The following is a 12667-nucleotide window of genomic DNA, read 5'->3' on the forward strand; positions in this document are numbered from 1 at the left end:
CAAGTAAATCCTAACAAAAAGCTTCTCTTCTTTGATCCCTTTTTGGTCTGTTAAAGCTGAACTTGGGGGAAAACAAAAATCCTCTATTATTGATGGGTTGTCCCCACACTGTAACGGTTAAATGCTCATTGGCGTTTAGGGTACTAGAAAAAGCAGTTTTGAACCCCATACACACTGAGCATGCATGCATGCTGGTGCAAAAAAATATGTCACGTGGTCCTGAGATTTGTTATCAGATGATGTTATGAGTGCTTGCTTCCCACCTGTAAGTTCAGGAAAGCGGTACATAGGAAGGAAAATCTGGCTGTGAGCAAATAAAATGTCAGTGTTTCTGAACTCTGTGGGAAATTGTTCTCCTGCAATAAACTAATTTGCACTGATGTGTTGTTAAAAAATTATGAGACTTTAGAACTACTTTAATTATGGAAACCATAACTCCCCAGTTATTTTTTAAAAAGTGGGACCTTATCCTTAAGGCCATAAGACTGAACAATAATGTGTCTGAGTCGCAGAGAAATGAAGGAGTTCAGGAATGACAAAAATATTCAATCTTTCTACTGGAAGCAGTGGCTGAGAGGTAAACATGCACAGCATGAACAACATCCAGGTAGTGAAAGAGTAGTTTCCATCTGGTGTACTGAAGCTAGACAGAAACGAAAGAACAACATGGTTGAGGTGGAGGGCTAAAACCATCTTAGAATGAAAGGGAGGTCTAGGCCTCAGTGCCACCATATCTTTGTATAAAACCAAATAGGGTTCTTTACAGGACAAGATCACCAACTCAGACACACACCTTGCAAAGGTGATTGCAACAAGGAATACAAACTTCTGAGTGAGATTGGACGAAGTATTATCACTAATAGGTACAAGAGTGATTTTTGAAGAATCTACACAAGCAGATTTAAGTCCCATGGAGTAAAAGGAAGTTGTACATGAGAACCAACATGAGAGACACCCTATGCCAAAGTCTTAACCAATAAATGGTAGACTAGCAGACTTTAGAAAAAGATCTGATGGGCAAGGATTTGACCTTTAATGGTACTCAGGGCTAAATGCTGACCAAGGTAGGATTGTAGAAAGGTGAGGATTTCTCACAAAGAGTATTTTCTTGGGATGAAATCTGCTTTCCTTGCACTGGACCAAGTCAACATTATATGTGTGATGGTAGTCCTTGTGGAGGGTAGACTTTCTAGCTTTTAAAAGTGTGGAATTTACTGGATCATAGAGACCCCTGTCTCTTAAGACCTGGGCTTCAACAGCCATGCTGTTAAAACAAGTGACCATAAAGCAAGGTGGTAACCTAGACCCTGGGATCAGAGATCTAGATGATCTGGAAGAGCCTAGAGGGTGTCTGAAAGAGGTTTGATCAGGTCAGAATATCATATCTGCTTGGTCTAATTGGGTGCTATGAGGATCAGTGGAAAGCCCTCCATCTCATTCCTTCCAATGAGGTGAAAAAGGGGTTTTAGAGGAGGAGATAAGGTTGTACTGATCCCACAAGTCCATTAGAGCACCCACTGCTTCCAGTTTGTTGTTAAATTAGGAGGTCAATGGCTCCACATCCAACATCCCCCAAGAAGACACATTTTCCTGACTTCAGAGGTGAATTCCTAAGCCACCAAGCCAGAGATAACCTGATATTTGGTGTCAGTCAAATCAGCTTGTTCAGGAACGTATGTTGTGTGATAGAGGTCTGGAGTGAAACTGGGAAAAATAAACTACCTCAAAGGAGGCTACCATCAAACCCAGAACTCCCATGAAAAATCACAGAATTGGACAGTTCCTCAACTTTAGAGTCTGAGAGCAGAGAGTCAACACAGGTCAGGTATGTCTAGAATAAGAGGGAAAACAGCGCAGCGCCTTCTAAGTGCAGCAAGTCAGGGGGTAGCTGTTCCCTGTAGCGGCTGCTGGCAGAAGAGACAGAAGTGATCTCTGGGGGGAGACAGGAGGGAAAACAGCGCCACGCCATCTAAGTGCAGCAAGTCAGGGGGTAGCTGTCCACTGTAGCGGCTGCCGGCGGAAGAAACAGAAGTGATCTCTGGGGGCCCCCCTACCCCCGGTTGTTTTCTTTTTCCCCCCTCCTCCCCCCCGGGTCCCCAGGACCAGCCCTAATTGAGACCTCTTCTTGCGCCATTTTACCACTCCACCAATGTCTAGAATAAGTCCAAGATATTCCAAGCAATATGTCAGTTCCAGTGCAGATTTCTGAAGCTTCAGGATCAAACTGCACTTTTTCAAGGCCAGGCATTGGCCAGGCATTGGGGATGCTTGCCAACCAGGTGTCTCCAAAGACTAACAGACATCCCCTAGTTTGGAATCAGGGGGCATCCCTAATGCCAAAGAGGACTTGTCTGCAGATTTGGAAGATTTAGAAGGCCAAGGTTTGCAACTGAACTGGGCCATTGGCTAAGGTGTGGCCTTAAAGTGTGAAGCCTGAAAGAAATTAAATGAAAACTTCTCAGCTTCAGGTACAGGAGGAGATTTCCCAGGTGAGGTTTAGGGTTAGGCTGGGATAAATGAGTACAACCAAAGAGTTGTTTACCATCGAAAGGCATGCAAAGTAAGCCATTTTTAAATTAGGGAACAATTCAGCCACAGAGATCTCCTCATATTTATAGGCAGGACACTCATTCAGTAAATAAATAGATACTATCAACTAAACCATCTATGCTCTATGACTAAAGGGTCAGTAAGGACAGTAGCTGGATCCTTTGACATAAGCTTAGTCATCCCTTAAGATCTGAGTTTAAACCCTAAAGTATCCTCAGTAGGTATAGTAAGTGTTTTATTAACACTTCTTCAAAAATACCTCTTTAAACAGATATTGTTCTGTAAAGTTTTTGGGAGGAGTGAATAAATAATTATAAGTTTTGCAGTCTCTGTACAGACTTTGTAACATATTAGTCTGTATGAATGTGAATGTAGGAAAACCTATTTTTATTTTACATGCCAATCATGTGCTAGCATAAATCCATTTTTTTCACTTCTCTCCCTCAAATGATTGGGTTTTTATTTTATAATCATAGGTTCACCTTGATTACTAGCATTCACTTTCCAAATGTGAACATCCCCTACTATTTAATAAACTAATCCCACTGTGTTGGATGATATTGCCTTTGCAGTGCTGATGTGGAGAACATTGGTCTTCTGGTAATTTCTTCCTCTTGTGACTATGTGCTTGCTGCCAACTGTCACAATGATGTGCCACTTCCACTCTCTTCCTTGGAAAACTCTCTATCCTCCAGCCAGAAGCAGCAGCTTGTGCAGCAAGTAGAAGGAGCTTCACAAAGGTACCATCAGAATGCTACTGGAAGGGCAGATGTAGTTTTACACAAAAATTGCCTTGATTTTTATGTTTTTCTTCACAGTTTTTGGTTAGGTTTCAGATTTAGTTTTTCAATTTATGACTCAGTAATCCAAACTCATTTACGTATAAACTTATGTATGCAAAAGTACTTATACCTGAAACACTAGCACATGATCTTGGTAATACTTGCAAACTGCTGGCCTATGCATACCTTTTCTTACTATTCTTTTTCCTAACAGTTTCAGACTACCTTCATTATACACCAAAATTCAATATCCTACAAAACACTGGTGATATGTAATGTAGAGTAACCCATAACCAATTCAATTTTAGTTTATTGACTTTAGATCAGTCAGCAGTAAATAACGCTACATTGTAAGCTGTAGGTTACTGTACTCTGAACACTGCACTCTCTCTCTTATTTGATAAACCTGTGCCTTTCCAATTGTATAACATAGAAATATACAATATATTTTTAAAAACATACAACCAAAATAATATCTGATGTTTCAACACGATATTTCATCAAACACTTAGCTGAAAGCAAAATTAAATGAATAATTTAGACCAGGTGGTAAAAAAACATTTAAATCACTGACTAAAAAATGTGCAGTAAAATTAAAATACTTGCTGCTGTCCATGAAACGGCTTTATAACAGATTTCATTTTTCTGCTGGCTTTGTCACTTGCTGTCATAATATTTGACTCTGTGTTGAATTAAATTCTCCCTGTGTGTTACCTGCACTCTCAGTGAGTTAATCATAGTTTGCATGCTGTAAATTACTCTGCCATCACATTAGGTTATGCCCTTTCTCTGTTAATTACACTCTCTTTAGCCCTTAATCAATATATTCTGAGTACATATTTACTATACACCTAAAGTATTTAGTGGCTTGATGTTGTTATATCAAAAGGCATTTTTCTTAAAGGGTAACCAACTATAAAACAATGGCTGTTTTATTCTAGCACTGGATTTTAGATTTATTATCATTTACTGTATGCTTACATTTGAAGTTTAAAACTGTCAACTTGGGCTATTTTTACACTGCTGTATTGCTGTACACTAACTGAATCTTGAACTAGGATATAGGCTGGCTGGCTAACAATAATCTAGGAAATAACTGTATATACCCCACTATACTCAAAAGTCACTATTACTAACTGTGGATAAAAAATATTAAAACCTGCGCTAAATAAATAAGTGTAGATGCTACCTGCAGCTGCTGTACACTTAGAAAAGAACTAAGAAGACAATGGAATACAATATTAAAACAGCGCTACCAGGCATATGAGAATGAATAATGTGCACTAAAAATCTCTGAAATCAATATTGTCAAAAAAGTGCAACAGTGCTAAGAAAATATATACTCATAAAATCATATAATACATACAAATTAAGTCCCATAAAAATGGTTAAAGTGCAGAAAGATATATACTAAATATAAGGTGCCAAAATGTGCAAAAGGTGCAAAAAATTATGCTTCATGTCCTTGATGACGCCCAAGATAGGCTGGTCGAAACGCGTTGACGTAATTTTCTGTTAGCTACACGTCACACACGTCACTTCCGCAAACCACCATGGAACGCACGCTGGCAGCGTACCCGGAAGTGTATCGGTTGATTGTGACCATTGATGTTTTATACAATGCTGTGACTATTTGGATGTTTGTGAGTACATTTTTTACCTTTTATAAATAAAATTACCTTGCGGGCTTCACTATTTTCGGCTCCTTCCCCTTCTTTTATCTGAGATTCTGGGTTGGAGGAATCTTGGTGGAGATCGAAGGTTCTTTGGAGGCTCATTCCCATTGTTACCCTGGGGGACACCAAGGCTGTGCAGTATCCTGCATCTGAGGTTGGAGGCCGTTTTGGAGGTGTTGCTTGATATACATAAGGCTCTTAATTCTCCTAAGTCTGGTGAGTGGATCCCCAAGAGGGCTTTTTGAAAGCACTGGGCACTTTTTGTGTGGAGCACGATATCCAGCACTTTATATATAAGTGGACTATTCACCATTTTTGGACTGCACTATATTTATTTAAAAAAAATTGTTGGCACCTTATATTTAGTATATATCTTTCTGCACTTTAACCATTTTTTTTATGGGACTTAATTTGTATGTATTTATGTGATTTTATGAGTATATATTTTCTTAGCACTGTTGCACTTTTTTGACAATATTGATTTCAGAGATTTTTAGTGCACATTATTCATTCTCATATGCCTGGTAGCGCTGTTTTAATATTGTATTCCACTATTACTAACTGGATTTCACATTATAATAAACTAAAAAGTCTTCATCTATCATGACAAGAATTAAGAAAGGGGCATTGAATGCCCATTACTTTGAAAATGTTTCTATGCTGAGGTAGCACCTGCTCTCTTGATGATGTCCTGTGTACTGTTTCTGGTACTACTGAGCTTTTCATGAACACAAGTGTGAATATTTGCAATCGTATTGAGAACATCTAAAAATGTTGGTTATCTCTAAGCAGTACTGTGAAAAATCAACATTTTGTCTCAAAAATATCAAAATGCCTCCTATTCCTTTAGCTCTATATACAAATATCTGCAGTGTGAGATAATCCTCCTACTGCTGCTTTATTATTAATTAATCCATTAGTCGTCAGAAAACATGTCATAAAAGGGCAGCTCTGACATAAGCAAAGCAAAGACCTGCCTCTACTAAAATGGATGTCTCTACAGAGAGATGGTATGAAAGAATACATGGTAAGTTAGTAATGGGGAAAAGATCATCTGCAGGAAGACAACAGGCAATATTGGTAAATAGTCCTTTGCCCTTTGCTTGCCCTTACTTCAACAGTACATGATGAGCTTTTCACTAGGGATGAGCTTGGATTCAGTCCAAACCTGGAAAGTGGTTGTCATTGCTAGGCCAATTAGCTGCAGGAGGGATATTTCCTAACCTACAGCGGCATGTATACAAAGGGGTAGGGATGCTTGTGACATTGTTGACCTAATATTAGTTGTCAATACTGGGCAGCTTTTTGGCCCAGCAATGACAACTAATTTCTGGGTTTAGACGAATGTGTGTTTGGACCAGACCCAAGCCCTAGCCAAAGCTCACCACTAGTCTGCACTTGGCAAAAGTTACATTTAGTTAAAGATTGAAGTTTTAACCGCAACAAAATTGTTATACACGCTGTCTGTAACCCAGGTTGAGATATAAGTATTCATTTGCACAGCATTACAAGAAAGTTACCAGAACTTTCAATACTAGAAAACTATGCAAAATCTACAAACAAGTTTTACTGGAAATATTAAATGGTAAAAGAGCAATGCTACCTAATCCTATTTACCACCTAAATGGTGTAAACATAAATAAATCTTTGTGATATATGAGTTTAACTTTAATGGCATCACCCAAATGTAAAGAAAATATAAAATGTTATAAATATAAATGCACAATATATATATATATATATATATATATATATATATATATATATATATACAGAAGTACTTTGTGCAATGTAGAAATACAAATGCCACAATAAGCTCTATATATGTGCAAATAAAAAGCATACTACAATTAGTGAATGAACACTTGTGTATCAATTATTAGCATTTGGAGCTATATTAAAGAAATCATCCCCAGCATATATTCATATGTGCATGTGCCCTAGGCCAGCTCTTCATATGCCTACAGAGAAAAGAATACACATCTAAAGGCATGCCAAGGATTTCTTTTTTTTTAAACTTCTCTCCCTTTCCTTTCTACATGCTATAGTCACTGAATGAGCTATACATTATTTGGGATTAGGACATTAGGACTGTTAGCACCAAATACACACACACACACACACACACACACACACACACACACACACACACACACACACACACACACACACACACACACACACACACACACACACACACACACACACACACACACACACACACACACACACACACACACACACACACACACACACACACACACACACACACACACACACTGTATATTATCTTTTTAAAGCAATGACAAGAACCAAGGGATACCTTTTATGCCTTAGAGTCTTTTCCTCAGCACATGCCCACACATGTAGCTGCTAATACCTGTTGTCCATTTGACAGCTAAGGCCCTGCTCTGTGAGCCATTGTTATTGTTATTAACAGATAACCTATGATCTGGGGAAACAGATATCCCTCAGTAGTGCCTCCTAAAATGCCAATACAAAGGGGGTTGATTTACTAATGGATGACCTAAATACAGCTTATGAATCCTTAGATGGGATGACTGCATTTGTTTTCTTTTTTAGGCTTTTTCCCCTTTATTTTCACCTGTTGCTCCTGCCAGTAAGTCTATTATTTCTCAACTTCCCTTAACACAGACCAGGCTGTTTATTAAAGTGGCAGTAGGAGTGTTAAGACAAACCACTTAACAGTGACAGGGGTGCCTAAAATTATCAGCTTTTATTAATTTTTTTTAAAGCCTTTATCCCAAAGGAAAAAAAAACTATTGCTGCACTTGCTTAAAAAGTGCGATTTGTTAGTCAAGTCCATCCAAATCTGCTAGCTCATCTACCACTACCCTCTCCCTATATCGACAATTCTGCTGTCCAAAAGTGTCGCTGTTGTTCTTCCTGTGGAGTGGAGCAACCCTGAAACATGAAGTGTGTTGCTGACTGGATCACCAGGTGGAAATAAAGGAAAGAAAGCCTACAAAAAATTGCTAAATAATGAAGGTAAACTTACACTGGACCCTCTCCCTATCCCCCCTCCCCCCCCCTGCCTGGCTGTACCGGAGTCTCGCAATCCCCTGCTGTCAGCCACCGGGATATCCCTTTACCGGTCCAGGGATTTGAAATCCTCCTGGTTTTCTCTCTTCTTTTCCAGCGCTGACAGGATGGGCTAGGCGGATTCTGATTGGTCATTGATGTGACGGTGCTGACCAATTAGAATGCATCCTAACCATACACACTAAAAGATACAGGTAGAAGATTAAGCCGCAGGGATTTTAAATCCATGGACTGGTGTAGCGGCGACCCAGTGTCTGACAGCAGGGGATCGCAGGACTCCAGTACAGCAGAACTAGGGGGGGTAGGGGGATGGGGAGGGGGTCCAGTGTAAGTTCATCTTACAGATTTTCTGTAAAGGTGAACTTACACTTTATGGATTGGTAATCTGCCATATATTACAATATTAGAGGTGGTATTTACCACTTTAAGTCGGTAAAGCTTCACCTCATTCATATTCATGTATTTTCTATGACAGCTGCTAAATCAGTGGGGTTATCACTAGAGGTGTAGAGCATGTCCACTTTGCAAAATGAAAATTGACTTACCTTAGTGAATGAGGTCAAGCTTAGCTTTACTTCATTGACTAAACTAAATAAAAATTCACTTTGCAAAGTGGACATGCTCTATTCCTCCAGTGATAACCCCAGTGATTCAATTTGCAGCTGTCAAAGAAACTGAAAGCATCAGATCTGTGTTTTTAGAGCTGTTGCAGAAACACTGAAAGCAGAAAAAAAGAAGTTTTTGGACAAATGTATTTCCCATTTAACCCTCTATTAACTTCCTAATATATTTAATTAGCGCTCATAAACTCTTTGCACTCCTACTCTCCTTAGCTTTTGTTTTGTTTTTGTTCTTTTTAATGATTACTTGTCAAACAAAAAAAAAATATATATATATATATATATATCATTTTCACTGTTTTCCTTTTTTGGCCTTTTAAAATATATAGAAAATTGAATACATCCTTTAACAATAACACTGAAAGAAAGCCACGTTGTTCCAAAAATATATGCTTTAACTTCTGTATCATAAGATATCACTGAATTTATAGGTCTATATAGCAAAAACATAACAATGGCTCTTGCAGCCAAACTGGGGAGTATTGATCTGGGTATTAATGTAAATATTTTAGGGTTAGTTTAATATTCAAAACAGCTTTTCTGTTTGCCAAGAAAAATACAAATGGTGCCTCGTGCAACAAGTAACATTTTCTAAAAAGCATGTGAGTTTTCAGGCAGTCTTAATGTATGTTTGTTCATCCTTTGATATAACTGTGATTCCTTAAAGCACAACAGGCATCAGCTTTTCAGAGAACCTTGCACATGCTGGCATAATATTTTGGGGGCTGTTTATGTTCCCACACTCAGTAGGTATTCAGTCATGTACACAGTATGGGAAATGTTACATTCAGAGAGGTAAGAAGAAATAGGAGCAACCTATAATCAGTTTGTCTTCATAATAGAAAGAGTACAAATGGCACCCAATGGATCACAAAGGCTTCTCTCAGAACAGAACTTCTGGGTGGCTAAAAACACAATGGTTCTTATGACCACGTTAGAAGAATACCATTATTTTATAAAGCTGAATATGAATGTGACAATTACTGCAATTCAAGCAATCCCAGACAAGTTATCTGTGAGTCTGTAAGACTGTGGAAATATTTATTTTACAGAACATTTACCTGTTTCTGTTCCTCTCCCAGTCCATCCCACATTGAGGCTACAATTTTGGATACCTCCCCAAAAGTAGCATTTGGATTTTGGCCTTTTATAGCTGCTTGTGTATCTCGAAAGAATAATGCATAGGCAGACACTGGCTTCTGTGGCTCGTTTGGGTCCTTCTTCTTTTTCTTTTTAGGTGTTTTTGGCTTCTTTCCCATGTCAGGGGCTGGCCGCTTTTCTGCTCCACTGATCTGTGAGTATATTAATAAATAATAAGCCCAGTAAACAAATATAACAATATGTAATGAGTAAAAATTATATTGCAAGAATATGCATCTTAAACAATCAATAAAGTGTATCTAAAACTAAAGTTTTGGGTAGAGTGGAGAAGTGCTAAAACTCCTGTCAGGTTTCCCTCTGGGGAAATTCACCATCTCAGTTAACCCTTGTGACTATTGTTACTAGGACAATAAGCGATAGGAAATCCAAACTTCTCCAGTTTTCACAAAACTAATTAATAGATGGGAAATCTTTCAGTGGGGTCACCTGTTCCTTTAAGAACTGTGGAATTTCCTCCCATCATTGTGTCCTTGGAACATAAAGTGAAAGGAAGTCTCTACAAATGGACAAAAACAGCAAAAAAAAAAAAAAAAACCAAAGTGTTGAATTTAAAATAGAGTCCCAGGCCTAAATTCACTTTAAATAGTGTGTATTTGGGCCCAAAGGAACTTTTTTCAGAGCTAAACAATGCAGCTCCGCTGCGTGTACTATAATGTACTGTAGAAGCATTATACAGTATATACAGTAAGAGGCACTGTGTTTTGGCAGCAGTACAGGCAATTTCAATCTGCTCTCAGAATTAAAGAGTCAAGCTGAGTGTTCTCTGCCACTCAGGAGAAAGCTTGTATTTTTATCAGTGAATACAAGGTTTTCTCTGATTGTCTGAGGTGAAGAAGCGGGCAAAGGATAACATGATTTCCACCCAGACCAATCAGAGGAAGCCATATATTTACTGAAAATATACAATGCTTCTCATGAATGGTATAGAAGCATTCAACCTGACTCTCTTTAATTCCAGAAGCAGAAGGCAAGTTGCCCGTACTGATGCTGGAACACAGCACTGCTTAATGTATGTTGATAATGCTACAACAGCATATTACAGCACACCCAGTGGCCCCATTGTTTAGTAATGGAAACTTTGTTTGAGCCAAGCTGTTAACTAAGTCATAACTATTTAAAGTACACTGAAACCTGGAATTCTACCATTGTAATGAGAACAAAACCATCTGACCACATGGAAGTATTCTGAAAATATTATCTATATGGTAATGATAATGCCAGACATAGACGGTTCGAATCAGCAGGAACCGGCCATGATTCGAAACTGTGTATGGGCAGGCTGAATGCACCAAGTTGATCGATTGACTAACTTGGGTACAACTAGCCTGCTGCATTTACTTGTGATTATCGCTAGTGGCTGCTTGAGCTGCTAGCACTAATCATTGTCTTCTCCCAGCAGAGACGACTTCTCTGTCTTCCACCCCCCACTGGAAGAACACATTCCCTCTGTCCGTATTGATGGGGTAATCGTGTGAATTTCTTTCCTGCATCTATGGCCTGCCTAAGTCAACTTTAGCAGTATGTTGGAGACTAGTTTTTAGGGTTACTTCAAAGTTAAAGGTTAAGTTTAGCAATTAGGTAAAGCTTTAGGGATAGGTTTAGGGTAGTGGTGGTAAACTTAGCATATATAGAACCCTTAAGTGCAGCCAAAATGTGTCAGTTGTGAAGAAGAAAAAAAACTTTTGGGCAAAAGGTTACTGTAAAAATAAAATCAGTTATGAATCCCAGTGTACCTCTCCATCCACCACACAGTGCAGCCCCTTTTCTTACATACATACTTCACCGGTTCACCTGAAGCACACTGCGCCACTCCCCTACATATATTACTCTACTGACAATGGATAGATGGGAAAGAAGGTAAAGGTATTGGGAGTCAGCTGCAGCCCTATTGGCTTAAGGAGTTCTGTACTCCTGATTGGCTAAAGCACCGTTTTCATAAGGACCCTGGGTGTCATTATAACATGCTCTCTTGTGGACAGCACTGTAATGTGCCCAACACATTAGGAGTTTTGTTCCCTGGTGCCTAAACAGGTAAGTGGCTGCACACAAAAATCTGGGGAGTCATGTATTGGGCATCAGGGGTTCAAGGTTTCAATTTAGGGTTATATTTGTAATTTAAGGTTAGGTGTAGGCTTAGGGTTATCACAAGTTACTTAGCTTTACACTTTTAGAAGTAGTAAAAAACATTTTAATTGATATAACTTATTTTTTTTTTTTAAGTCGTATGTGTGACATTTCGTAGCACAGCCCTTGAAATGTGGAGAATACAGCAAAAAATGACTAAAGAAGACTAATTAACCCATTCTTATAAACAATGCAGAGAACAAACCAATGTATACTGAAAATGTAGAATATTTGTGATGCTTTGTAATAACCTCTCAAAGCCATTCAGATCATTTACCGGAAGGCTGTTTTACTTAATACCCCACTGTTTTCCTTCAAATTTCTTTTTACATTTCTTGCCATATTGGGATGAGATTTCTGTCTAGGGCTTTATATTTTTTGATATGACTATGTGTTTTCATCTGTCTCTTGTTCCATTGATTGGAATGATGCATGTACAGTGTGTTTATCAGAATGATATATGTGTAAGATGCTTATGCAAGATAAATTGTTATGTATTGCAGCACAGCTTGTGTTTGTTTTCTCGTGTTATTGATGGTGTTGTCTTTGCCAACATCAGGAGATTCAACATATCCTATATTTTTTATTTTATATTACATGTGTAACAGCGTGCTAATAACAATCTTAAAAAAGTTTACATTTTAATATTATGTTAATATTTTTTAAATAATTGTTACTAATTATCAGCAGC

At 38.3% G+C, this 12667-nt stretch overlaps 1 protein-coding gene across 4 annotated transcripts in view; it reads right to left on the reverse strand.

Moving 5' to 3' along the window:
* TOX (thymocyte selection associated high mobility group box) overlaps positions 1–12667 on the reverse strand; it is a 349777-nt gene that overhangs the window by 28284 nt on the left and 308826 nt on the right. For all 4 annotated transcript variants that reach the window (XM_082257764.1, XM_082257763.1, XM_082257762.1 and 1 more), the window contains one exon: positions 9753–9983. In XM_082257764.1, coding sequence (XP_082113890.1) covers positions 9753–9983 — 231 coding nt within the window. The remainder of the gene's footprint in view (positions 1–9752; positions 9984–12667) is intronic.

This window comes from Pelophylax lessonae (genome assembly GCF_965119305.1).
Source record: "Pelophylax lessonae genome assembly, chromosome: 5".
Lineage (NCBI taxonomy): Eukaryota > Metazoa > Chordata > Amphibia > Anura > Ranidae > Pelophylax > Pelophylax lessonae.